This window comes from Eptatretus burgeri, chromosome 13, assembly GCF_056783735.1.
Source record: "Eptatretus burgeri isolate ZD-2024b chromosome 13, Ebu_testis_v1, whole genome shotgun sequence".
NCBI lineage: Eukaryota > Metazoa > Chordata > Myxini > Myxiniformes > Myxinidae > Eptatretus > Eptatretus burgeri.
In genome coordinates, this window is record NC_140973.1 from 356,424 (window position 1) to 384,217 (window position 27,794).

The window sequence follows — 27,794 nt, forward strand, 5'->3', positions numbered from 1 at the left end:
CGGGAGGGGCGGTGGCAAAGTATTCGGGAGGGGGGTGGCAACGGGGTGGTAACGGGGTGGCAACGGATTCACAAGCGGGGTGGCAACGTTTTCAGGAGCGGGGTGGCAAGGGATTCGGGAGCGGGTAGCAACGGATTCTGGAGGGGGTGTGGCAACGGATACGAGTGGAGAGTGGCAACAGATTCGGGAGCGGGGTGGCAACAGATACTGGTGGGGGGTGGCAAAAGATACTGGTGGGGGTGGCAACATATATGGGAGGGGTGTGGCAACAGATACTGGTGGGGGGAGGCAACAGATTCGGGAGGGGGTGGCAACAGATACTGATGATGAGTGTTAACATATGTATAGGAGGAGTGTGGCAACAGATAATGGTGGGGGGAGGCAGCAGATTTGAGAGTGAGGTGGCAACGGTTTCGGGAGCGGGTGGCAACGGATTCGGGAGGGGTGGCATCAGATACTGGTGGGGGTTTCAACAGATACTGGGGGGGGGCAACAGATAATGGTGGGGGAGGCAACAGATTCAGGAGTGGGATGGCAACAGATACTGGTGGGGGGTTCCAACAGATACTGGTGGGGGGGTGGCAACAGATACTGGTGGGGGGGTGGCAACAGATACTGGTGGGGGTGGCAACATACTGGTGGGGGGTGGCAACAGATACTGGTGGGGGGTGGCAACAGATATTGGTGGGGGGGTGGCAACAGATACTGGTGGGGGGTGGCAACAGATACTGGTGGGGGATGGCAACAGATACTGGTGGGCGGTGGCAACATATATGAGAGGGGTGTGGCAACAGATACTGGTGGGGGGGAGGCAACAGATTCGGGAGTAGGGTGGCAACAGATTCTGGAGGGGTGGTGGCAACAGATTCGGGAGGGGGGTGGCAACAGATTTGGGAGTGAGATGGCAACAGATTCGGGAAGGGGGGGTGGCAACAGATACTGGTGGGGGTGGCAACAGATGCGGGAGCGGGGTGGCAACACATGCGGGAGCGGGGTGGCAACACATGCGGGAGCTGGGTACCAACAGATGCGGGAGCAGGGTGGAAACAGATGCGGGAGCGGGGTGGCAACACATGCGGGAGCTGGGTGCCAACAGATGCGGGAGCAGGGTGGCAACAGATGCGCGAGCGCGGTGGCAACAGATGCGGGAGCTGGGTGGCAACAGATGCGGGAGCTGGGTGGCAACAGATGCGGGAGCTGGGTAGCAACAGATGCGGGAGTGTGGTGGCAACAGATGCGGGAGCTGGGTGGCAACGGATGCGGGAGCTGGGTGGCAACGGATGCAGGAGGCGAGGTGGCAACAGATGCGGGAGCGGGGTGGCAATACATGCGGGAGCGGGGTGTCAACAGATGCGGGAGCGGGGTGGCAACAGATGCGTGAGCTGGGTGGCATCAGATGCGCGAGCTGGGGTGCCAACAGATGCGGGAGCTGGGTGCCAACAGATGCGGGAGCGGTGTGCCAACAGATGCGGGAGCGGGGTGCCAACAGATGCGGGAGCGGGGTGCCAACAGATGCTGGAGCGGGGTGGCAACGGATGCGGGAGCTGGGTGGCAACGGATGCGGGAGCTGGGTGGCAACGGATGCGGGAGCTGGGTGGCAACGGATGCGGGAGCTGGGTGGCAACGGATGCGGGAGCTGGGTGGCATCAGATGCGCGAGCTGGGGTGCCAACAGATGCGGGAGCGGTGTGCCAACAGATGCGGGAGCGGTGTGCCAACAGATGCGGGAGCGGTGTGCCAACAGATGCGGGAGCGGGGTGCCAACAGATGCGGGAGCGGGGTGCCAACAGATGCGGGAGCGGGGTGGCAACAGATGCGGGAGCTGGGTGGCAACGGATGCGGGAGCTGGGTGGCAACGGATGCGGGAGCTGGGTGGCAACGGATGCGGGAGCTGGGTGGCAACGGATGCGGGAGCTGGGTGGCAACGGATGCGGGAGCTGGGTGGCAACGGATGCGGGAGGCTGGGTGGCAACGGATGCGGGAGGCAGGGTGGCAACGGATGCGGGAGTGGGAGGGCGGCAACGGATGCAGGAGCGGGAGGGCGGCAACGGACGCGGGCGCGCGGGGGCAACAGATGCGGGAGGGTGGGGGGGGGAGGGAATATGGGACTGGGGATGAGTATGAATAATGAAAATAAAATGCTACATAATGCAAGAGGCAATCTTAGAGCATGTCACACAGAAGGATCTGGAGGTGGGAATACATTGGGGTGGGGGGAGGGGGGGCATTTCACACATCTTAGAACATTTCACACAAGAAAAGAATTTGGGGGTTGTCGTAGTTTTTTAATTTTTTGTATTCCTTGTCGAGGCTCTTATGAGAGCGAACACACAATTCACAGCAAGGGGGGCATGAGAGAAGAGGGGCGGGAGTAGGAAGGACAAAACAGTGGGGAACAAAGACATTAGGAGATCTGTGGAAGTGATAGGGATGGGACGCGGAACAGGGGGTATACAAGATGGACATTCCGGGGGCTTTCAGGAAGGAAAGCAGGGAATTTGAAGGAGGTGGGTTTGGGGTGGATTAACGGTGGTAAAAAGATCGAGAATTTTGATGGGTGACGATAAGAGGTGGTAGTGAACAGCTGTTTTGAAGTTCTGGAGGGGAAAATGGGATTGAACAAAGTGGGGGAGTTTATTCCAAAGCGGGAAAAACAACGAATGAAAGAGTGAAGGTGAGCAGTGATTCGTGATTTTGGTAGTTTTACCAGAAGGGGGTGTTGGTGGACCTTGAGCGCCCTGTGGAAATATAGTGGAGACAAATCGCAGACACAGCAGGGGGGGCGAGACCGGAGAGGAGACGGTGGAAGACAGAATTCCACCGACCTGAGGGCCCTATCACACTTTGACGTTTTAGCCAGCGTATGGCAACGTATCAAAATGTATGTAAAACGCTGGCGTACGCTGAACTATCGATGTTTTTTTCAGTTTTGGGCGTATTCATAACGAGTTTACGTATGCATAACGTATTAGTAAGTTACACAGAACGTTTCGATAACTTATAGATAACTTGTACCAACAAATGCTTATCGTGTTGTCGGCGTTCACAACCTATGCCCAACGATAGTCTAACTTATGTATAGCGCGGCAGCGTATCGCCGACGATCACATGGCGTAGCCTATTAATAGGCTGCCGCTCAACGATTTAAATCATAACCGCACTCGAAATCGAAGTGTCAACATCACTGCCATGCCAAAGAAAACAAAAACAAAAAAAAAACATGGAGTCTGGAACACTGACGGGTTCCTCCTGTGAACCCCATTTTTATATACCAATTCCCCTAAACGCTGCCAATATGCCATTATATGGTATCTGTGAGTTAGAAACAAGTTCAGTAAGTTCTGTGGTCGTCTGGAAGACGTCAAATACGTCTACATATGTCAATATGCGTTGGAGATACGTTACACATAGGTTCAAAGCACGTTACTCATAGGTTAGAAATAAGTTTCAGGTAAGCTAAAGGCCCGGTCACACCTTGACGTTTTAGCCAGCGATGGCAACGTATTAAAATGTATGTAAAACGCTGGCTGACGTTGAACTTTTGATGTTTTTTTTTAAGATTCGGACGTATTCATAACGAGTTGGTCGTATGCATAACATATTAGTAATGGACACAGTACGTTTCGTTGTGTTATAGATAACTTATACCAACGAATGCTGAACCTGTTGTTGGCCTAAACAACCTATGCCCAATGATAGTCTAACTTCGGCATAGCGCGTTGCACACATCGCCGACGATGTCGTGACGTAGCCTATTAAAAGGCTGACGCACAACGATTCGAATCATAACTGCCGTAGAAATGGAAGTGACAACATCGCGGTCACACCTTGGCGATCTTGCCAGCGTATGCCGACCTAAGAAAAATGTGTCTAAAACGTTGGGGGCACGTCAAATACGGTATGAGTAAGTTTGGTATACGTGAGTAGAACGCTAAAGTACGCTATCATACGTCGTAGTAAGTAGAGTACGTCAAGAAATTTTAAACATGTTCAAAATTTTACGACGTACTCGGCGTATGACACACGTTCCGCATGCGATGGGGATAAGTTGTACACACGATATGTGGACGCTTACACACGTCCACAAAGGCTACTTATAAGCTACTCATAAGTCGAAACACGTCGCGGTAATGTCTTTTTTACGCGAAACTTATTTCTAACTTATGTTTGACGTGCTTTGAACCAATTCTTTACGTAGTCCCAACACACATCGACGTATGTAGACGTATTCCAATGACGTCTTCCGGTCGACAAAAAAAAAAAAATGAATGTGTTTCTAGCTTACAACTGCCATATAAAGACGTGTTACCAGCGGTTTTGGGAATTGGTATATAAAAATGCTGCTCATAAAAGGGGAACCCAACAGTGTTTTAGAGTTCCTTTTTGAGTCGATGTCCATGTCAGCAGTAACAGTATCAGTATCAGTATCAGTATTAGTATTAGTATTAGTTTGTTCATGTTGGCAGTAGTAGGTGAGTGTGAGGGGGAGGGTGTGGGTTATGATGGATCCTCCTTGTGTCTGCGTGTCCACGGGTAGGTTCATAGGCTGCCACTCAACGATTTAAATGGCTGCATCTCCACTATTGAAAGTAGACGCTTGCGCTCAACAATTGGATTTTTTTTACACTCAACGACTTTTAAACGGTACCACTCACCTATTTTCATTGTTTACAATGAACGATTTAAATTGCTGTCACTCGCCTTTGTTTTTTGACGCTGGGGTTTTGAAATTTGAAGCGTTTCTTCTGAACATGTTAAAACGCTCAAACTCGACTATTTTAAATAGACGCTGCCGATGGACAATTGGAATCATAGCCAAGCTAGACATCGAAGTGTGAACATCCTCGTCATGCCGAAGAAAAGTTTGAAGAATGCTGCAAATAAGTGTCCTGGCCGTGGCCGTGGACGCTGACGTAAAGACGATCCATTATACCGACGTCTTTCAGCCTATGAGTAACTTAAAAGTAACGTCTGTCGACGTGTGGAAACGATCGCGTAACGTGCCAACAACACGTTAATCATAGGTTAGAAATAAGTTTCGGGTACGCTAAACATTACCTCGGCGTGTCTCAACTTATGATTAACTTACAAGTAGCATATGTTGACGTCTGTCAACGATCGCAGACCGTGCATACAACTTGTGGCCAGCGTAGCGGAACGTGTGAGTCATACGCCGGCATACGTCGTGAAATTTCAAGCATGAAAAAATTTGAGGACAACCGAAAAGTACAACGTTTAAAGCCAACGTACAACGACGTATGGCAGTGTTTTTCAGCGTGCTCTCAATGTTATCAAAACTTACCCATAACGTATTCAACGTGTGCCAGCGTTTTAGAAAAAAAATTCAAAAATCGGCATACGTTGGCTAAAACGTCAAGGTGTGACCGGGCCTTAAACATTACCTCGACGCGTTTCGACTTATGAGTAACTTACAAGTAACGTGTGTCGACGTGTGTCAACGATCGCATAACGTGCCTACAACTTATGGCCAGCGTATGCGGAACATGTGAGTCATACGCTGGCAAACGTCGAAAATTTTTGAGCATGCTTAAACTTTGTCGACGAGCTCGGCGTACTACGATGTATGCCAGCATGCTTCAGCATGCTCTTAACGTATACAAAACTTACCCATAACGTATTCGACGTGTGCCAGCGTTTTAGACAAATTTTTCATACGTCGGCATACGCTGGCTAAATCGTTAAGGTGTGACAGGGCCTTGAGAGAGTGAGAGGCCCAAAGACTCGGCCTCATCATGGGAGATGCCATTGATCCAAAATGCCTTGGTTTCCACAGCGTGAAGCCGAGAAAGGTGGGAGGCATGAGCACCAGCCCAGAGGGGAGAGCAGTACTCCATCATGCTGGGGACGAAAGCTTTGGAAGTTGTCAGGAGCTCAGGGGGGCCGAGGAAGGACTTTGCACGATGGAGGATTCCCAGTCGGCGACTGGCTTTGGAGGTCAGTTTGGAGATGTGGCTTTCCCAGGGAAGATCATGGCAGATACTGAGACCCAGAAGCTTGAAAGAAAGGACTTCTTCCAGAGGATTGTTGAGAAAGTGGATGGGGGGTGTTTCCAAACGGTCCTTTCGAAGAGACATCGTGAGAGTGTGAGATTTGTCTGTATTGAAAGACATGTTCCATGTGTTGGCCCAATTTATGATTTTATCCAGATCTGCAGTGAGCGACGAAGCTGCTGCTTGCTGATCTGATGGATGACAGATGGTACGGCAAAGGGTGGAGTCCTCAGCAAAGAGATAAAGAGGATTTTCCAGAGAGTCGGAGAGATCGTTGATGAAAAACAAAAAAAGAACATTGCCCAGAACGCTGCCTTGAGGAACTCCAGCCTGGACAGGAAAAGGGAATTAAAGAACTCCATTTAGGGCCACACGTTGACTACGAATGTCCTATCCAAAAGAGAGGATGATCTTCTCTTGATGTTATCATCTGAGCTCAAGCATTTTCACATCGGTATTGCAGCACTCTCTGAGGTTCGGAGACCGGATTGCGGCGAGATCACGGCGGGTGGTTACACCTACTATTGGTCTGGTCGCTCTGATTGTTACCATGCCCAAGGAGTTGCTGTAGCTGTGTCCAATAAGCTGACTCCAATGATAATTGAGGTAACACTGGTCAACTCGTGTATTATGAGACTAAGGATTCGTCACTCCTTGGGTGTCATTTCCCTGGTCTTTGTTTATGCTTCGACTGAGGCGATTGATCTCACCGTGAAGGACGCATTCTGTGCCATGCTCGAGTCTGTGGTTCATCAGTGCCCCAGGCGAGATACACTTCCAGTCTTGGGGGATTTCAATACATCGACTGGAACTGATAGGGATGGTTATGAGACATGTGTTGGTCCCCATGGGTCAGGAACTGTGAACCTGAATAGCACTAAGTTCCTTGACTTTGCAAGAAGTCATGGATTTAGGGTGGTCAGTTCATCGTTTCAGTGCCCACAAGCTCATCGCTGGACTTGGTATTCCAACGCTGGCAATGTGGCAAAGGAGACTGACCATGTCCTCGTTGATGGGTGCTGGAGGATGATCCAGAACTGCAGGGTCTACCGGAGTGCTCAGTTCCTCAATACTGACCACCGGCTTGTTGTAGCAACTCTTAAGTTGCATCTTAAATCCAGGAGAATGGTACCATCCCAGCCTAAGCTGGATGTTGGCAAGCTCAAGGATGAGAGGGTGGCTGAGGATTTTCCGAACAAGCTGAGTGGAGATTTGGGGGTCAGGGTGCTTTGGGAGGTCCTGAAGAGTTGTGGAGTGCCAGCAAGACCACCGTCCTTGATGTTGCCGGTGGATGTCTTCGAACTCACCGTTGGGCAAAGAAGAATTTTGTCTCTCAAGGGACACTGGATACCATTGACCAGAGTCGCAGGGCAAGGCTGAATGGCAGAGCTGAGCTGTTCAGGGAGCTGAGGCATAAAACTGTACGTGCGCTAAGGGTGGACAAGGAGACCCATGTGAGAGGAATCTGTGAGGGGTAGAGCATCACGTGTGGTCAAGTGATTCTCGTCCTGCTTTCAGGGGAATTTGCGCATTGCGTTCATCCAAGCCCATCCCTTCCTATGGTATCCAAGGAAGGTTCGGCAGAGTTCGGCAGATACTGCAGTTAGAGCAGAGGGTGGTCGGCTCTTGACAGAGGAGTCCGAAGTGAAGGCCCCCTGGGCCGGTTACTTTGAGCGGTTGTACCAGGCTGATCCACCAGCTGTCGAATTGAACGTCAGGGGTGTTACAATAACTGTTGCTCACCCTCCAATCAACTGTGGTCCACCTTCGCTTGTGGAAACACAGGCTGCGGTGAACCGGTTGAAATGGGGTGAAGCTCCAGGGATCTGTGGCATCCATGCTGAACTTCTCAAGGCTGGTGGAAATGCTGTACTCATGTTGTTGCATGCAGTTCTCTGCTCTGCCTGGAACACAGGCATCATCCCAACTGACTGGAAGAGGTGCCTTGTAGTCCCTCTCTGGAAAGGGAAGGGTGATCGCCAAGACTGCAACAACTACCGAGGGGTGACGCTGCTCTCGGTACCGGGCAAGGTCTTTGCTCGGATAATTCTTGATAGGGTTCGCCACCATCTGCTTGAGCACCAGCATCCAGAGCAGTCAGGCTTTACACCAAAGAGGTCAACTATTGACCGTATCCTTCCTCTTCGGGTCCTCACTGAATGCAGGCGAGAGTTTCGGCAGGGGCTGCTTGCAGCTTATGTTGATTTCTGTGAAGCGTTTTATTCAGTGAATCAGGATGCCCACTGGAGGATTCATGGTCTTCGTTCGGTGCCACCAAAACTGATCGATCTGATGTCTGAACTCTACTCTGGTATTGAGAGTGCTGTGAGATGTGGTGGTACCACCTCTGACTTATTTCCAGTTGTTACTGGAGTTAGTTAGGGGTGTGTACTGGCCCCCACACTTTTCAGCACTTGTATGGACTGGATTCTAGGGAGGGTGTTGGAGAGATCAAGCTGCGGTGCATCGTTTGGGAATGTCAAGAAATCTGACCTTGATTTCGCAGATGATGCAGTCATCTTCACAGAGACTTTAGATATCCTTTTGGGGGCCCTTGAGATGCTGAATGAGGAGTCTGAGTCAATGGTATTATGGATTTCCTGGGTCAAAACTAAGATCCAGGCTTTCAATGACATCTTGGGTGCTGCTCTCCTGTCTGTACCTGTTTGTGGTGAGGATGTTGAGGTCATGGAAAGATTCACTTACCTTGGCAGTGATATTCATGTCTATGCTGGCTGTGAGTCAGAGGTCAATAGACGTCTGGGTCTGGCCTGGGGAGTCATGGTTGCACTGGATAAAAGGGTGTGGCGCTGCCAGTACCGCCGCAGGAGTTTGAAAGTCCGAGTCTTCAGGTCCTTGGTGCTTCCAGTCTTGCTCTATGGATGTGACACTTGGACTCTGACCAAGGATTTGAGATGGAGACTTGATTCCTTTGGTACCAGGTCTCTTCGGAGAATCCTTGGCTATCGTTGGTCGGACTTTGTGTCCAACGAGCGGTTGCTGAGAGAGACTCAAATGAGATTTGTTACCTGCATCGTCCGTGAGCGTCAGCTGCAGCTGTATGGACATGTGGTTCGTTTTCCTGACGCTGATCCTGCTCAGCAGATTCTCTCAGCGAGGGAGTCTCGTGAGTGCTGAAGGTCAATGGGCCGACCACGTGGCTCGTGGTTGCAGCAGGTTGATCGGCATCTCAAGATGGGGATGGGCCAGGCATCTGCCTGAGGGATTTGCCAGACAGATGCCCCTGGAGTACCGGCGGAAAGTGGATGCAGCGACGCGCTGCTCTGGTGCATGCCCCCATACCTGACCTGACGTGTTGACTGCGACAGGAGAGGAAGTCTGCGAGCCGTGAGTGGAGATGGCCTTGGATACCATTGGAAGAGACTTTGGTGAGGAGGGCAGGGTGCCAGACCGTGTTAAAAGCACGCGATATGTCTCGGGATATGGCTCTGATTTCATGTCCGGCATTGAGGACCTCCATCCATTGTTGGGAGAGCAGAAGCAGCATATCTCGGATAGAGTGACCTGGTCTGAAACCAAATTGATGATCGGATGATATGGTGGGTAAGTTCCAAGAACTATGCAAGTGAAGCAAACAGGATTTTAGGTTGTATTCGTTGAAGGGGTAAGTTATGAATCAAAGGAGGTCCAGTTCCCTCAGAAAGAATTCACACCCCTTCACTTTTTTCACTTTTTGTTGTCGCAACCTGAATTTAAATTTTTGTCACCAACCAACCAACTGTCATCATGGGCAAAACAGCCCATTATGACAGTGAAAACATGTTTTTCGAAATTTTTGCCTATTTCTTGAAAATTAATACAGAAATATATACTTTATATAAGTATTGTTACGTTTGTGGGGTGGTGGTGGGGTGGGGGTTGATATCACCTTTGAACAGATAGGAACGTATTGAGTATCATGGTCTTTATTTGAGTAGTTAGCCCATCTTGATGTCATAAGTCGGAACATGTCAGCTTAAGGATATCTTGTTTGTATGTGCACCATACAGGGGGTGGTGCGTGGTAATAATTAGGGATTATGGTTGAAGAAATTGTGCGTGAAACCCCTATGTAAACCTCTACCGGGGGCGCCGGGACACTTGGCAAGAGAGGGGCGGAGTGACAGACACCTTCCAGGGGTGGAGCGTTGCCCGGGGAGAAGAGGGAGAAGCCTAATCTGGCGGTTGGGTATGTTGGAGAGGTGCATCAATTTTGGAAGAGAAAGAAAATGGAGGAGGAGAGTCAGAGAAGGAAAAGAGTTCTGAGTGGATAGGCTTTTGGGGAACTGAACAAGTTCTGCGGAGATCATCCTGCTTGCCTGCCTTCGGGTGCAACTCATTTGTCGACATGCCCATGTGCCTTCGTCGTCACATCATCCTCATCATCTCATCACCTGCTCGTGTCTGCTCCACATCCATCCTTCTACCCGCTACCACCAGAGCTGAGTTCCACGGTTTTGTCCCTTTCTCATCAGTGATTGACTCTGGTGTGAGGTGCCTTAGATTTATTTTGATTAATTGTTATTCATGTTGTATATAATTATTTATTATCAATTTGGTGTTCCCCCTTTCTTCCCCATCCCAACCTGCCATTGTCTCCTCACGATCACCATCCACTGATTATTATTTTTTGTTTGGGTTCAGGAAGAAACCCATTTGTTTTAAAAAGAGCTAAGATTCTAATATCTCTCCTCAGTTTTCGCACGTGCAAATCGACCATTAATTTGGAATGTCTCCATAGAAACTGAGCCGTTCGGAACATAACGGGATTTTAATCTCCCGCCGCGATGAACTAGAGTTTGTTGAGCTGTTGATGCTACACTATTCAACCCCCTGAGTCAATACTTTGTAGAAGCACGTTTGGCTGCAATTGCAGCTTCTAGTCTTCTTGGATATGTCTGTATAAGCTTTGTACATCTGGAATTTGGGGATTTTCTCCCATTCTTCCTTGCTCAAGCTCTGTCAAGTTGGATGGGGAGCGTCAGTAAACAGCAATCTTCAAGTCTTTCCACAGATTGTCAATGGGATTCAAGTCTGGGCTTTGGCTGGGCCACTCAAGGATTTTCACGTTCTTGTTCTGAAGCCATTCCAGTGTTGCTTTGGCTGTATGCTTGGGGTTATTGTCCTGTTGAAACATAAATCGTTGCCACAGTTTAAAGTTTTTTTTTTGCACTGAAGCAGGTTCTCTTCAAGGATTTGCCTGTATTTGGCTCCATTCATTGTTCCCTCTATCCTTACAAGTCTCCCAGTCCCTGCTGCTGAAAAGCTGCCACCACCATGCTTCACGTTAGGGATGATGTTAAATGGTTGATGAGCTGTGCTCGGTTTCTGCCAGATGTCGCGCTTTGCATTAAAGCCAAAGAGTTCAATTTTAGTCTCATCAGACCACAGAATGTTTTCCCTCATGCTCACAGAGTCTTTTGAGTGCCTTTTGCACACTCCATGTGTGCTGTCATGAGCCTTTTTCTCAGGAGAGGCTTTTGTCTGGCCACTCTCCAATGAAGCCTAGATTTGTGAAGTGCTGCAGAGATTGTTGTCCTTTCGGTAGGTTCTCGCATCTCAGCCAAGGAACTCTGTAGTTCTGTCAGAGTGATCATTTGGTTCTTGGTCACCTCCCTGACAAAGGTCCTTCTTGCCCGGTTGCTCCGTTTGGTCAGATGGCCAGCTCTAGGGAGAGTCTGGGTAGTTACATATTGTTTCCATTTCCTAATGTTAGTGCTCACTGTGCTCTTGGGCACTTTCAACACTAGAAATTGTTTTATACCCTTCCCCAGATCTCCGCCTTCTCAACAATTCTATCTCAGAGTTCTACGGACAGTTCCTTGAACTTCATGGTGGAGTTTCTGCTTTGACATGTACTGTCAACTGCGGGACCTTGTATAGAAAGGTGTGTTTCTTTATAAATCATGTCCATTCAATTGAATTGGACACAGGTGGACTCCAATCAAGTTGTAGAGACATCTCAAGGATGATCAAAGGAAATTGGATGCACCTGAGCTCAATTTGTAGTGTCATAGCAAAGGGGTTGAATACTTATTGGTGCAAGACATTTCAGCTCTTCATTTTCAATTAATTTGTAAAAATTCTATTTTTTAAAAATTCCACTTTGACATTATGGGGTATTTTGTGTAGCTCGGTGACAATTTTTTTTAATTTCATTTAATCCATTTTAAATTCAGACTGTAACAAAATGTGAAAAAGTCAAGGGTTGAAGCTTCTGAAGGCACTGTATGTTCACTTGTCCTAAGGAATTTATTGAGACTACAAAGTCAAGGCTTGTGGAAAGCTCGGACACAGAACGGATCAAGATGAAACGTAACAAAAGGAACAGCAGGAAGAGAGGGGAAAATGCCAACAGCAGGGTTGAAGGACAAAATAGAAGGACACTTAGACAAATATGGGGTGTGGGAAGGAGTGAGGGGTAGTGGAGGACAAGATGGATACAGAAGCAAACTCTCAGGAAAGGAAAAATGGAAATTTGGAAAGAGGTGGGGGTGGGCAATGGCATTAAATATTATACAATCTAGATTCTAGAATATTGTGTTCAGTTTTGTTCATCACATGTAAGGAAAGACATAGTCACCACATGTGAGGAAGGATTTGGTCACCACATCTCAGGAAGGGCATTGCTGCCATAGAGAGAGTACAGGGTAGAGCGATTTAGAGATTGATTTTGGGCCTAGCCTGATTAAGCTATGAAGTGCAGTTATAGGAGAGAAGACTTTATACATTAGAAAGGATGTGATTTGATTGGAATGTTTGACATAATGAAGGGTCGAGAAAAAATAACTGCCAAAGTCTTTAGCAGAGTGGATAGTGACAATAACAGGGACCATAGCCTAAGAGTGAATAAATTGTGTTAGGACCATACTAATGCAGTGCTCTTTCACTCAAAGTGTACATGATGCATGGAATAACCTTAGAACTCTGGTTTGCTCTTTCTTTATTAAGTTGAACATCATTTGAAAGAATGTCACCAAGATATGTGAAGGCATTAATCGTCTTCAGTGGTTCTCTATTGATAGTGATGACTGGACCTATGTGCATGATCCAGCAGGAGTCTGATGCATAAATTCTATCTTTTTTATGCTGATACCGAGTCGGAAGTTTTTAGCAACTCCAACAAAACTTTCCATGAGTGACTGCAGGTCTTCCTCGGAAAAAGAATTTGTTGGTGATCTTTTCTACCCACATTAACCCTCCCTAAGCCCACCTCTTTCCAAGTTTCCAGTTTTCCCTTCCTGAGATTATGCAACCGTATCCATCTTCTTCACCCCCCCCCCGTGCCTTCCTCCTCCCCCACGTCCCTTATTTGTCCCAGTTTCCCTCTATTTTGCCCCTCAACTGTCTCATTTGACTATTACTTTTGTTCTGTTACATCTTGATCCTTTCTGTCTTCTAGTTCCTCCGTGAGCCTCAAAATTGTATCCAAAGTGAACAAGAACAGCACTCAGTAGAGCACATACCTCCATCAGACCGAACAGTTTACATTTTGTATCTCGCTGATGGGCTGGATCTGGATCCGGACCTGAAACAAAATCAAATCGGCTTCTTCTTCTCACGTAACCAAATAATCCACCGTGTGTGTGTGTGTGTGTGTGTGTGTGTGTGTGTGTGTGTGTGTGTGTGTGTGTGTGTGTGTGTGTGTGTGTGTGTGTGTGTGTGTGTGTGTGTGTGTGTGTGTGTTTTGTCATGCATCCGTAACGTTTTGAAATATTGTGCTATACTGTATATTGTTTTGGCCCCATCTCTCAATGGTGGTCACTTTAAAAAAAAATTCTCATATCCAGATTCAGATCTTCATCAAAATTGAATTGATTTGGCCTTGTCACACACCAAACCTGTCCACTCGGTTTCATCCGAATCCATCCATAACTTTCTGAGATATCATATATCGTTTTTGGCCCTATCTCTCAATGGTGAAGAATTACTTTTCAAAATGATCGGATTGTGATCCAGATTCGGATTTTCACCAAAATGGAATCTATTCTTCCTTGTAACACAATCAATCTGTCCACAACTTCTTGAGATATCCTGCTCACAGACAAATTGTGAAAACAGTGAAAACATAATTTCCGCCCACCTTCGGTGGCAGAGTCAAAACACTGGTGATGTTCGTACCTGCCCCACTGTTCTAATCCCCATTCCACCCCTCCTCCCCCATTTAAGTTAATTTGATAAGCTGTTTGATTGAATTAATGCAGTGTTGATGTAGCACATGCTTGATGGGACAAATAGCTTCCTTCTGTATCAAAATTCCTTGTGTATTCCTGTATATCTAGTAATTATCAAACATTGCCTTTCTCTTCTTTAAGACTGATGTGTGGCCATGTTGTACATGATATCGATGTTCGTCATTTTAGACTGTTGTTTGGTTGAGTGTTGGGTGAGTCTAAGATCATAAATTAGTTTCAGATCCTTGATCCTCTTTCTTGCGAAAGGATTGTGTTGACTTGGCACGAGTTCTGAGCACTGTACCATCGTTTGCCTTGTTGTCCGAGATATTTGAACTCTCAGCATGTCGGTGTATATATGTACAAACCGTCAAATAATATAATAATAAGGTCCTGTTGAAATGGTGCACTTATTTGAACAATTTCAATAGGTCCAGTGCTGCCTGCAAGGTCATCATGAATCGGTTATCCATGTGCCAAGACGTCAGCCACAGAAACGACGAAGAGATCTGCGAGGATCATAGAGTTGGCTGTGTAAAGGTGCCCTCAGAACTGGCAGCGAGGTCTCCTGTGTCTCAAAGGAAATTGGTCTTGCATATGGACCTGAACTGCACTGTATTGCTGAGTGACTCAATCATGAGGATGGAACCGAAGGCGTTACTCAATTATTATCTTTCATCAGTCACTTGGGGACACTTTGAGCAAGGTAATGTGTTTCGAGCCATTGGATTATCTTTAGCCTTTTGTGATGCTTAACTGACATGTAGTTTGTTAATAATAATCATCATCATCATCAAGCACATAACAGAAAAGATGAACTGAAAAATCAGTTATAGTTCATCATGCACAGAATAATAATCGTCACATACTATGGTGAGACAGCAAACGTCTCACATCCATCAGTCACTGGCACACAAGGAGAATCAGAGAAGCTATTGAGATACATTTACATCACACGGTCTCCCAAGAAAACAGGCTACCCATTAGTGATATCTGGCTTTCCCTCATTAACAAGCTGACACCTACAATCAGAGTTATCAATACACTGAGGATAATGAACCATGATGAGCAAAATCACACCGGCCAATCAGAAACACACAATGAACAGCCAATCAATACCCCACAATAACTCGCCAATTGGGGGTGAAGCTCTTATAAACTCTGCATCCATTCCTTCATTACTTCCTCCTGTTGATGGGTGTAGCATGCTGCCCGAAACGTTGAGGCCTACTTTTACTTTTTCTTCTCTTTTGCTTTGGAGTATTTAAATTATGAAGAATATCAATAGCTCTCTTAGGAGCTGATGAATAGATGAATAGAATACATGATGTAAACTGTAAACCTTTTACTTTATCATCATTATTGTTGTGTTCCTGGATGAAAATCGGACTCGGGGAGGGGGGGGTGGGGGGGAGGGGAATAGGGGAAATATCTTTGGATGTCAGGTATCGAGTTCCGACAATATCCTGTTAATACAATTTTTCCTGTTAATACAAGCAAGTGGTGGCATCACACACACACACACACACACACACACACACACACACACACACACACACACACACACACACACACACACACACACACACACACACACACACACACACACACACACACACACACACACACACACACACACACACACACACCTCCTTTTAGCCGTAGATGCAATTTCTCTTGTAGTCCCAGAACCAAACAAACAATATATTGTTGCAGACTAGTACAGCAATGCCAACCCTCCCGATTTCATCGGGAGGCTTCCGAAAATTCACCCAAACTCCCGCCCTTACGATCACTATCCTTATCCTCCCGAAATTTTGATATTTTTGCACTGTTCACTAATCAGAATGTACTAGTATGAGAATTGAATGAAAAGCATCGTCTGCTACGTATAGCATGTGGTAACTCCATAACGTTCGCTGCTACCAAATTGTACGTAAAAAATTGCAAATTCAAATGAGGAGCAGCGAAACATTGGGTCTGGATCTCGCTTATGCGATCATGCACTGAGATTTAGTGCATGCGGTATGTGTGCAATACAGTGCATGCGGTATGTATGCACAGTGTATATGCATGCGATACGCTCACTGCATGCAGCTGGGCCCCGTACCAGCCCGGCGGTCGCGATCACCGTGCGGTGTTTAACAGCCGCTAGAGTTCTACGAGTCGCGCTGCAGCTGTGGAACATCGACTTCGAAGTTACCGATGCTTCAAGCCCTCGATGTTGATTACGAAATGGCAGAAAAGAAGCTTACGAAGACCAAGAAATGGTCTCAGAAGTACAAGACCGAATACAGTCTCCAATACCCGTGTATTCGAAAGTCTGAAAGAGGAATTCATCATGCGTATTGTACAGTATGCAGCGTTGATATTTCAGTTGAGCACGGAGGTCGCGATGATATTCGGAAGCACGTTGGAAGCAAACGGCACACAGACATTGCAAAGGAGAGATCTTCGAGCACGAGTACCGGTACACTTCTGAATTATTTCACCAAACAAGGGACAAGCGAGGAAGAGGATGTTACCCGAGCGGAACTTCTCTTTAGTGGAATTATTGTGGAACATAACTTGCCCATATCAGTCTCAGATCATGCTGGACCTCTATTTCAAAAGATGTTTCCAGATTCAAAAGTTGCTTCAAAGTATGGATGTGCAAGAACAAAAACTTGCAAGATGTGCAAGAACAAAAAAAAAAAAAAAAAAAACAAGAACAAAAAGCAAGAAAAAAAAAAAAAAAAAAAAAAAAAAAAAAAAAAAGAACAAGAACAAAGATGAAAAAAAGAACACTGGTCAACAATTTTTTACTTTCTGAATGTTGTCTAGATTTCTACAAGTGAATTAGGGTATTCTGGCACTGCTGAATCAGGAAATGGCATCCGTTTCTCTCCATCAGGTCAGGTTTTTGTGCTAAGTTGATTTGAAAAAATCAGATCTTGTGACAAAATCAATTACATTTTTGTGGCATTATCAGCTGATTTTTGTCAACACATATCATCCTAAACATGTTTTTAAGAAAAAAAATATTTTAACCAACAACATTTATTGATTACATGATAGATACATCGATTACTGTCATCTGAATGGTGGGCATTGATAAAGGTAAGTACAAGAAATTGCATGTTGCGTCACCACTGTTCAAACTTCAGGGCTTGAACTGTTTCTTCGAACTCCTGGAATGTTCAGCGGCAGGGAGGTCTCTCTTCAGATTCCAACAGTAGTCAGCCATCATGACTGCGTCCCAGCGACCCTGATACCTGGTCTCCATCTCCTTCATGTCCTGATGGAATCTCTCCCCTGCTCGTCACTCATTGAACCCAGGTTCTCAGGAAACCGGTTCATATGTGAAAATAGGTAGTGCATCTTGATGCTCATGTTGCAGCCCAGGTTTCTGAAAGCAGTCAGCATGTTGTTGACAAGTTCTGCGTAGTTTCTGGCCTTATTGTTGCCAAGAAAGTTCTTCACCACCAAAACAAATGTCTTCCACACTTCCAGTTCCACTGCTCATTGAGTTTTTGAACTCTGGATCTCTGATGAGCTGACGGATCTGAGAACCATCAAAGATGCCAACTTTCAACTTCTCCATGGTCAATCCTGGAAAAGCCTGGCACAGTAAGTGAAGCAGTCACCATCTTTGTCCAGAGCCTTGGTGAACTGCTTGATTAAGCCGAGCTTGATGTGCAGCGGTGGGAAGAGTATTCTGTCTCTGTCCACCAGAGGGTCGTTGATGACGTTCCTTTCTTTGCATGGCACCAATTCCTCCCGCACAGGCCAGTCCTTCTTCGTGTAATGCTGAGCACGGTCCCTACTATCCCACATGCACAGAAAACATGGGTACTTGGTGAAGCCAGACTGTTGTCCCAACAAAAAGTTCACCATCTTCAGGTCAACACAAATAAACCACTTATGCTGATCATAACCAATTTTCTCCAGCACGTACTTCACCGCTTCATACTTCTCCTTCAGTGTAGTCGAGTGAGCGATGGGTACAGAGGCAAACTGGTTGCCGTTGTGTAGCAGAACACATTTCAGTGATCGCTTGCTGCTGTCAATGAACAGTCTCCAATCTTTGGGTTCGTACTGTGGCACTCCAAGCTTGAGCAGAAGCGCATGTCATAAATTGGCGCATGTAGGTATTGTACATTCTTCAGAGTTCGTTATTTCAAGAAATACAACTTTTTTGTATCACATTATTACAAAATCTGCCCCATTAACTTTAGTTTTGATCCACGAACTTTATGCTTTGCCTCACCAATTTTTGGAAGATTTTGAGGTTTTATGACTTCAAACTGATCCCTTTTCGACATAATCACCTAGAACTATCGTACCTGAATACTTCTTGTCATTAAAATAATTATTTCCAATTAAAACAATTATTTGACATGACATTTTACCTCCACCAACTTCTTCTAATTTGCTCCACACATGCGTACATGTGAACAAAAATGTAAAAAACGACATGTGGCCATATCTAAAAAACTTGAGCTGATTGAACAAAACTAATGTGAGTTTTGGATTCAGCGCATCAGATTCGTCCTAAATCAGCTTAAAAATGCAGACAACAAATTTGTTGTTGACCAGTGTAATTGGTGAGTTGTCAAATGTTACTGCTTCATCTATTGCCGATATTGCTAGACTAGCTCCATTTAGCCTAGCTACAGACGGTAGCAATGACAGTGGTGAGGCCCAGCTATATCCTGTCCTGATTTCGTACTATGACAACAGTGCTGGGATTGTGAAGCAAGGTTTGCTAAGTTTGCCTGCGTGCAAACAAGATTCCACTGGAGAAAACATTTTCAAACTGCTTGATCATGAGTTCAGTGACAGGAAAATTCCGTGGGGAAATTGTGTTTCCTTTTGTGCTGATAATGCCTCTGTCATGGTGGGCAAGCACAAAGGAGTCGCTGCTTATATCCACAAACAAAATCCAGAGTGCTACATCATGGGACGCCCTTGCCATATGATGCACAATACGGCCAAGAAGGCGGCTCAGGCCTTACCCATTGAATTAGATGACTTTCTCATCGATATTTACTACTACTTGGACAAAAGTAGTAAACGCGTCAAAGGAGTGAAAGCACTGCAAGAACTCTGTGATGCCCCGACACACAAGATTCTGAAGCATGTCGCAACAAGGTGGCTGTCCCTTGGTCAGTGCCTAGACAGGCTGATTGAACAGTGGGAGCCACTTCGCCTCTTCTTCAAAGAAGAAGTACGAAGAAAAATGCAACCAACTGTAGCCAAGACTCTAACAACGAGCAAGAAGGACGGCACTGTATCTACTGCCAGTACTGGCACTGCAGGATCAAGCACTAGTGGAGCAGCATTCACCACTACCACTGCAGTATCTGCTGCGAAGAAGACAGCAGGGACAGCACCAAAACCAATGCTGAGAGCAGGTAGCATCACCGGCCCTTCATCACGTTCATCTACAAAGCAGATCCCTTCAGAGTCGAGAAAGACTGTGATAGTCCCATCTACAGGCAAAGAAGGACCCAAGTTAACTTCTGCTTTTGCCAAATCACTTGATAGAAGCTCAGCAAAACCTTCGAATCAGAGGTCTTCTTCCTTGGCTGCACCTACCTCAAGCTCTCTCCTCAAACGTAAAATTGGATCTGGTACTACGAGTCTGACCTCTTCTGCTGGCAGTAAACGCAAGTGTGATCGCCCTGCGGCGAAGTGTACTACGAGTTCTACAACTAAAAGCGCATCTTCCTCAAACACTGTGCAGGAATCTAGAGAAAACGTGTCAACAGGATGTTCTTGTCTCCACAAACAAAACTCTATTGTTTCTTCCTTCGATATGCTAACAAGCTTTTGAGAAGGGGAATCTTCTGCTCCAAAGAGACGAACCCTGTATTCATCTCCTGCACGGAGAATTGAATGGTCTTCTGAAAGATATCTTCGTACGAAGCTTTTGAAACCATCGGTGTCATCGGTTGCTCTGGTAAATGTACCCTTCTCTGACAGAAATCATCAGAAGAATGATGAGGACCTCATGATTGGGAACGATGCCAAACTGTATATAAGGGAACAAAGGAGTCTCAAGAAATCCACCTTCACTCTGAGTGAGTCAGACATCCAAGGTTTCTTCAGTGCAGTTCGCTCATATTATGTGAAAGCCTGCAATTACATCTTCAAAACCTGGCCGCTAGATGATGAATTAGCCAAGCATGCTCAGGTGCTGGATGTTAAGCTACACCAAGAAGTGGGGTTTGACTGTGTGGAGTTTTTCATCAAGAAATTCCCCTGTCTGTTCAGTGGCGGTGATAGTGACATAGACAGTCTTGAGAGTGAATTCGCTCACTACCAGGCAGACGCCTCCATAGCTACAATTGCTACTGAGACAGTGAGAGTGGATGAGCAGTGGCATCGGATTTCACAGCTCACAGATCCCTGCACTGGTGCCAAGAAGTATCCTAATTTGAGCAAAGTGATGAAGGGAATCTTGGTCATTCCTCATTCGAACGCATCATGTGAGCGGGCACTCAGTCTTGTACGGAAGAATCATACTGAATTTCGTCCCAATTTGAGTGTCAAAACCCTGGAAGCTCTCTTAATTGAAAAACTAGCTCATAACACCCTTGCTACCAGAGAGAATACAGCAAAGACATAATCAGAAGGGCTAAAGAGCCACACAGCTGTCACTCAGCAAAGCTGCCATGGAAAAAGCAAGCAGCAGTAGTACCAGCCAGTAAGGTAAGAAAAATATTGCTTCTTTTGTGCTTTTTGTTAATCTTTGATTGTCCCCTAACTTACTAATATTAACATACATGTAACATTAAAAGGTGCACAATTTTCCCCTTTTTTTGTTCAAAAAGTGGGAATTCTTAACATGTTAAATGCTCCAAAATAGGGCTCAGAGGGCACTAGAGAGCGTCTAGAACCCCAGAGCTTCCAGGGCCCTAAGGCGGGCCCTGGACCCCGCCGCAAGGGTCGAGCGCTCCGCGCTCGAGATGTGCGCTTCGCGCACATTATTTTGTGTCGGTTGAAAATCCTCCCTAATTCTGATTTCCAAAAGTTGGCATCTCTGCTAGTATAGGGGAAGTGCTCGGGTCCCTCTTGAACAACCGGTCCTGAGGCCGCCAGGCACAGATAACTCTGACACCAGCAGGCTGCTCAGCAACCACGAATGCCGATCGGCACGGCCAATCCAGGCAGGATTACACTACTTCATGTGATACCTTACCTATGGATGGCTGGCCAATTCAGGTCACGTGCTCTCAATGCGTACTTGCATTAAACTTGCTGTATCAGATGCAGCCGAGAGGAGCTGCCAAGTGCGCACCGGCTAATAACAGATTGTTGTGGTCGAACTTCCTGGCTAAACTAATATGCGGACCATCCTGGACCAATGAAGGAAAATACAAAACGAGTTGGGTACATTTATAACAAAAGCAATTTATTACAAGTAAGGGTGAGGAAAATTATGTGGCACAGTAATGGGTTTATGCACAAAATGTACAGCAGGGAAAGCAAGAAATTTGTGGGTACAGCAAAAGAAAATAGTTATTTATAAGAGACAGTGCAGAGTTACACAGATATATACTTCTACAATCTTACTTAAGTTACACAGGTTACAGGCGCCATCATACACACACCCGAGGAAATTAGAGTTAGCCCAGAAAGTGGAGAAACGTTTGAGGTGTAGCGACGTCATTGTACCTGGCGTGGTCGACGGACCTACGCAACCCAATCGCTTAGGAAAGGGGGAGGCAGGAAGAAAATTGGAGTGTCTACAGTGTGTGAGTGGGAGGTGCAAAGATGTAGTGCAGCATGATGCAAGAGGAAGTGTGAGAGGTGCGAATCAGTAATTGTTGCTCTTTTAGTTTGTGCGTCCACTGTGGAAGAGAGACAGATGGGAGAAAAGATGCGTGGGAAGAAAGCTTAATTGGGAAAGCCTGTAAGACGTGTGAGAAAGACTGTAAATGTTCTGTTAATTATAATGAAACACCATCAAAGCCGAGCACCGATGACCCGGAAACGCTCACTCCACCTCGCTCAGTTGCGCTGCCCTCTCAGCTCAGTGGCGCTCGGCTTGGCAAAGGCTCTGGATGAGATTCGGCTTGGAGGCTGGACGAAGGAGAGCCTGGATGATGGAGAGAGATTGATCCTGATTTGCTTTCTTTTATCGAGCCTGGGCGAGGAAGGAGCCAAAAAAGTGGATAAGGAGACCTGTAGGCTGTTCCGTGCTCCCCCATTGGTGCATAGCCATCACCCCTTGCTGTAGCCACATCCCGCCAGATTCCAGAATTAAATATGGTCTTGGTTGCCTCCGAGCCTGGCTACGTGGCACAGCTCCGCAATTAATATTGGCCGAAGGTTTTCGTGAGTGCTCTCTGGCTCTGAACGTGCGCTGAATTCCGTTTGAGTGTGGTTATTCAGCGGCACACCGAAGCTACCCAGATGTCATTGAATGAACCCCAGCGCACGTTTGCGCTTCGAGTTGCATGCCAAAACACCCCAGCTCGCAATGTCCTTCATTCCTCCGTCATCCTCAGAGACTGGTGAGCGCCCAGGGAGCTAACTGTGGTTGGGATGGTAATGGTTGTTGTGAGGTAGAGGAAGTACTGTGGCGTTTGTGGTGAAAGCGTTGAAACGGGAGTGGTTGAAGCAATTGTAGTGAGGATACTGAAGTGGTGAGTCGCAATTGTGGCGTTTGTGGTGAAGAGGTCGGACATAGGTTGTTGTGGGGAATTTTAGAAGACGTTTGTAGTGTTGTGGTGAGGGTCTGAGGTGTGGCGTCGGTTGGTTTATAGTGTGTTGGTTGAACAGGAAATGATGCGCATATGCAAATGAGGCTGTGGCTGTTCATTCCTCCTGCTTGGTGATTTACCTGACAGGCTTGATGTGTGAAATACAGTAAAGTAAAAGAAATGAAAGAATAAGGGGTGAAGACCTAACTAAAAGCCCTGCACAACACATCTTGTCCAATGTACCCACTTGACATATGGAAAGGGGCGAAATAAACGAATACTAATGAGATACTGTCTCAGGATCACTATACATTGGGTGCCATTGCCTTGGAGAAGTGCTGGCTTTACAGAACCGCAAAAATATTTCTATCAGCTCCTACTCCTGCCCTGCAACATGATTAAGAGTAAATATCATCATTTTAAACTTACTCTGTGCATTGACCCTCCCATCGGTGTTCAGAAGCACCCAAACCAGATGCGATGTCTCTCTCAGGGAAGTCCACCTGGACTATCTCGCTGCCACGTAAATATGGCTGGCACAAGCTTTGTGTATTTTCACATTGCGAAGATGTTCTTTGGCAAAGAGTTGGTTACCGTAACTTGGTAATGACATACAGCGTCATCTTACCAATTGCAGACATCCATTCAGTAAATATCCAAGTTTGCCTTGTTCACAGGAGGCGATCTCACAAGGTTCAGTCCATTCAATGGTAGCGATCCTTCAGGGATTTGGGTAGCTCACGCCCGTCCACTTGCTGCCCATTCGGCGAGCTGAGAAAGTTCTCCAAATCTTTAGTTGTATAGAGTCACACCCCTTCCTGCCAGGTACTTTTCCGTATTTTTGGCTTCTTTGAGAAGCTTTGTGAGTTTGAGGCACCAATCTCCAACACAATTTATTTTAGGGTGCGCTGGATATCACCATTTATTTCTAAAGGTTTCTCTGCGTTCTCGCCGAGCATTCTGAGGTGGATTACGTCATTGCAAAAGTCCCGTGTTGTATGCACAAGTCGACACTCCCAGCCCTCCTGGGTGGTGGTACCCTTCTCAGCCCACCTTTGGTGGGCAATGTGCTGCAGCACTGTCTTAGAAATCCACTTTATAATTTTTGTCATTTTTGAAAGAAATTTTATTGATCACAACATGTCATAAGATAAAGGAAGATGATTTGCAATACCGGATGATACCACCAAAGGTAGCGTTACTTCCGCCACGTTAATTTTGGAGTTTCGATGACATCCACGTTTGCTCCATGTTAGTAAGATGCTCATATAACTTGTGCAATATTTGGCCGAGCCTCTAACAAAAAGTTTGATATCGTTCATATTGGGAAAGAATAAATTAAACCCGAAAGGAGATAACATTAGATCTTTAGCATACCGGAACGTAGGTGAAAACTGAACCTTAAATGGAGATACCATTGGATATTGATAGCGTCCTCTGGATTGATGAATCATGCTTCACCATCTGGCAGTCTGAGGGACTAATCTTGGTTTGGCAGATGCTAGGAGAACACTACCTGCCCGAATGCATGGTGCCAACTGTAAAGTTTGGTGGAGGAGGAATAATGGTCTGGGGCTGATTTTCATGGTTCTGGCTCAGTCACTTAGTTCCAGTGAAGGGAAATCTTAACGCTGCAGCATACAATGACATTCTAAACGATTCTGTGTTTCCAACTTTGTGGCAGCAGTTTGGGCAAGGCCCTTTCCAGTTTCAGCATGACAATGCCCCCATGCACAACGTGAGGTCCATACAGAAATTGTTTTTCGAGATCGGTGTGGAAGAACTTGACTGGCCTGCACAGAGCCCTGACCTCAACCCCATTGAACACCTTTTGGGGTGAATTGGAACGCTGACTGCGAGCCAGACCTAATCACCCAACATCAGTGCCTGACTTCACCAATGCTTTTGTGGCTGAATGGAAGCAAATCCCTGCAGCAATGTTCCAACATCTTATGGAAAGCCTTCCCAGAAGAGTAGAGGCTGTTATCGCAGCTAAGGGGGGACCAACTCCATATTAATGCCGACGATTCTGGAATGAGATGTTGGACGAGCAGGTGTCCTGGCCACGGCCAGGACACTTATTTGCAGCATTCTTCAAACTTTTCTTCGGCATGACGAGGATGTTCACACTTCGATGTCTAGCTTGGCTATGATTCCAATTGTCCATCGGCAGCGTCTATTTAAAATAGTCGAGTTTGAGCGTTTTAACACGTTCAGAAGAAACGCTTCAAATTTCCAAACCCCAGCGTCAAAAAAAGGCGAGTGACAGCAATTTAAATCGTTCATTGTAAACAATGAAAATAGCTGAGTGGTACCATTTAAAAGTCGTTGAGTGTAAAAAAAATCCAATTGTTGAGCGCAAGCGTCTACTTTCAATAGTGGGGTTTGAGCGATTTAGCACGTTCAATAGAAACGATTAAAATTTCCGAGCACCAGCGTCAAAAAACAAAGGCAAGTGACGGCAATTTAAATCGTTCATTGTAAACAATGAAAATAGCTGAGTGGTACCGTTTAAAAGTCGTTGAGTGTAAAAAAAATCCAATTGTTGAGCGCAAGCGTCTACTTTCAATAGTGGAGATGCAGCCATTTAAATCGTTGAGTGGCAGCCTATGAATAGCAAACCCCACGTCACCGGCAAAGATAAACTGCCGCACGATATGGATAAGTTAGGCTATCGTTGGGCATAGTTTGTGAACGCCGGCTTCATGATAATTATTCGTTGGTATATCGTATCTATAAGTAATCAAAGCGCTCTATGCACATTATTAGTTCATTGTGCATTTGTCCAACCCGTTATGAATAGACCTAAATCGTAAAAACAAGCTATTGCTCATTGTTGAAAAAGCCCCATAAAAAATTAGCCGCGAAGAACTTCGAACAATGGTGAAAAGATGTCTCCTACCCGTGGACACGCGGACGCAAGGACGATCCATCATAACCCACACCCTCCCTCTCACACTCACCTACTACTGCCAACATGAACAAACTACTACTAATACTAATACTAATACTGATACTGTTACTGCTGACATGGACATCGACTCAAAAAGGACTCGAAAACACTGTTGGGTTTCCCTTTTATGAGCAGCATTTTTATATACCAATTCCCAAAACCGCTGGGAACACGTCTTTATATGGCAGTTGTAAGCTAGAAACACATTAATTTTTTTTTTGTCGACCGGAAGACGTCATTGGAATACGTCTACATACGTCGACGTGTGTTGGGACTACGTAAAGAATTGGTTCAAAGCACGTCAAACATAAGTTAGAAATAAGTTTCGCGTAAAAAAGACATTACCGCGACGTGTTTCGACTTATGAGTAGCTTATAAGTAGCGTTTGTGGACGTGTGTAAGCGTCCACATATCGTGTGTAAAACTTATCCCCATCGCATGCGGAACGTGTGTCATACGCTGAGCACGTCGTAAAATTTTGAACATGTTTAAAATTTCTTGACGTACTCTACTTACTACGACATATGATAGCGTACTTTAGCGTTGTACTCACGTATACCAAACTTACTCATACCGTATTTGACGTGCCCCAACGTTTTAGACACATTTTTCTTAGGTCGGCATACACTGGCAAGATCGCCAAGGTGTGACCGCGATGTTGACACTTCCATTTCTACGGCAGTTATGATTTGAATCGTTGTGCGTCAGCCTTATAATAGGCTACGTCACGACATCGTCGGCGATGCGTGCAACGCGCTATGCCTAAGTTAGACTTTCGTTGGACATCGGTTGTGTAGGCCGACAACAGGTTCAGCATTCGTTGGTATAAGTTATCTATAACACAACGAAACGTTGTGTGTCCGTTACCAATGCGTTATACATAAGACCAAGTCGCTATGAATACGTCCGAATCTTTAAAAAAAAAAACATCAAAAGTTCAACGTAAGCCAGCATTTTAGATACATTTTAATACGTTGACATCGCTGGCTAAAACGTCAAGGTGTGACCGGGCCTTTACGGGAGATATAATCTTTAGCATCTTGTAATAAAGGTGAAAACCAAACCCGAAATGGATATACCATTGGATATTGAGCATACCAGAGTGTAGGTGAAAACTTAACGATTCTAAACCTCAAGGGTCCACACCATCAGAATTATATATTTTCATGTGATTATTTTGATGTTTAAGTGATCAAGAACTGAACGTGTTTTTTTACCTCTAATAGTTTTTTGAGGTGTTAATGTTTATAAAAACTCCAACCTGGTGGATACTGCCCCTAAAATACCAGAAAACTATTATCATCATCATTACGTCATCTGTGTGATGTAATAATGGCCACACAACTCTCTTCAGAATCTTCAGGAAGTGAATTTGATAAATAATTTTCTGATCAAGAATCCTCAGATCATGAGTATAGTCAATATCTTGATGTAGAAGGTGCTGTTAGACTTTACACGTATGAATCCGATGTCATCAAATACTTGGAGTTCATAACGATCGGGACGATGTCGAAGAAAGACTCGGCAATAACTGGTAAATTAGTAAATCTTAGAACTAGGATGTGGTAAATGTGTAGTTTAGTGGTATTTCGATGTACAGTAATAGTTCTCTAATTATTGTAGAAACTGGAAAGGCTCTTGGTAGAGCGCATACCTCCACCAGGCTGAACAGTTTAAGTTTTGTATCCCACTGATAGTCCAGATCTTGATTCAGACCTGAACCAAAATCTAATCTGTTTGCGAGCTCAACTGGAGCGTAGTTCCGGAGAGCTTATGGGATGCCATGTCATCCTTCCATCAGTTAGTCCATCCACAAAAACTTGCAACTTCTCTGAAACTACACACAAGATTTTGATGAAACTTGACCACAACCTTCATCACCCAATATGTACCAAAGTTTGTTCACAGCATTAAAAAAAACATAGGGGCAATACCACTGGGGATGACCTGGTAGTGGCTGTATAA

At 45.8% G+C, this 27,794-nt stretch overlaps 1 protein-coding gene across 13 annotated transcripts in view; it reads left to right on the forward strand.

Annotated features, from left to right (window-relative positions):
- Positions 1-27,794, forward strand: part of LOC147013654 (uncharacterized) — a 69,443-nt gene that overhangs the window by 5,409 nt on the left and 36,240 nt on the right. For 5 of the 13 annotated variants that reach the window (XM_085850744.1, XM_085850739.1, XM_085850735.1 and 2 more), the window contains one exon: positions 14,615-14,889. The exons of 4 other annotated variants lie outside the window; for them this stretch is intronic. In XM_085850744.1, the coding sequence (XP_085706870.1) occupies positions 14,615-14,889 (275 nt within the window). Of the gene's footprint in view, positions 1-11,783; positions 11,897-14,614; positions 14,890-27,794 lie in introns of those variants that run through there. 4 more of the 13 variants (XM_085850741.1, XM_085850743.1, XM_085850745.1 and 1 more) reach the window with 2 other exon arrangements.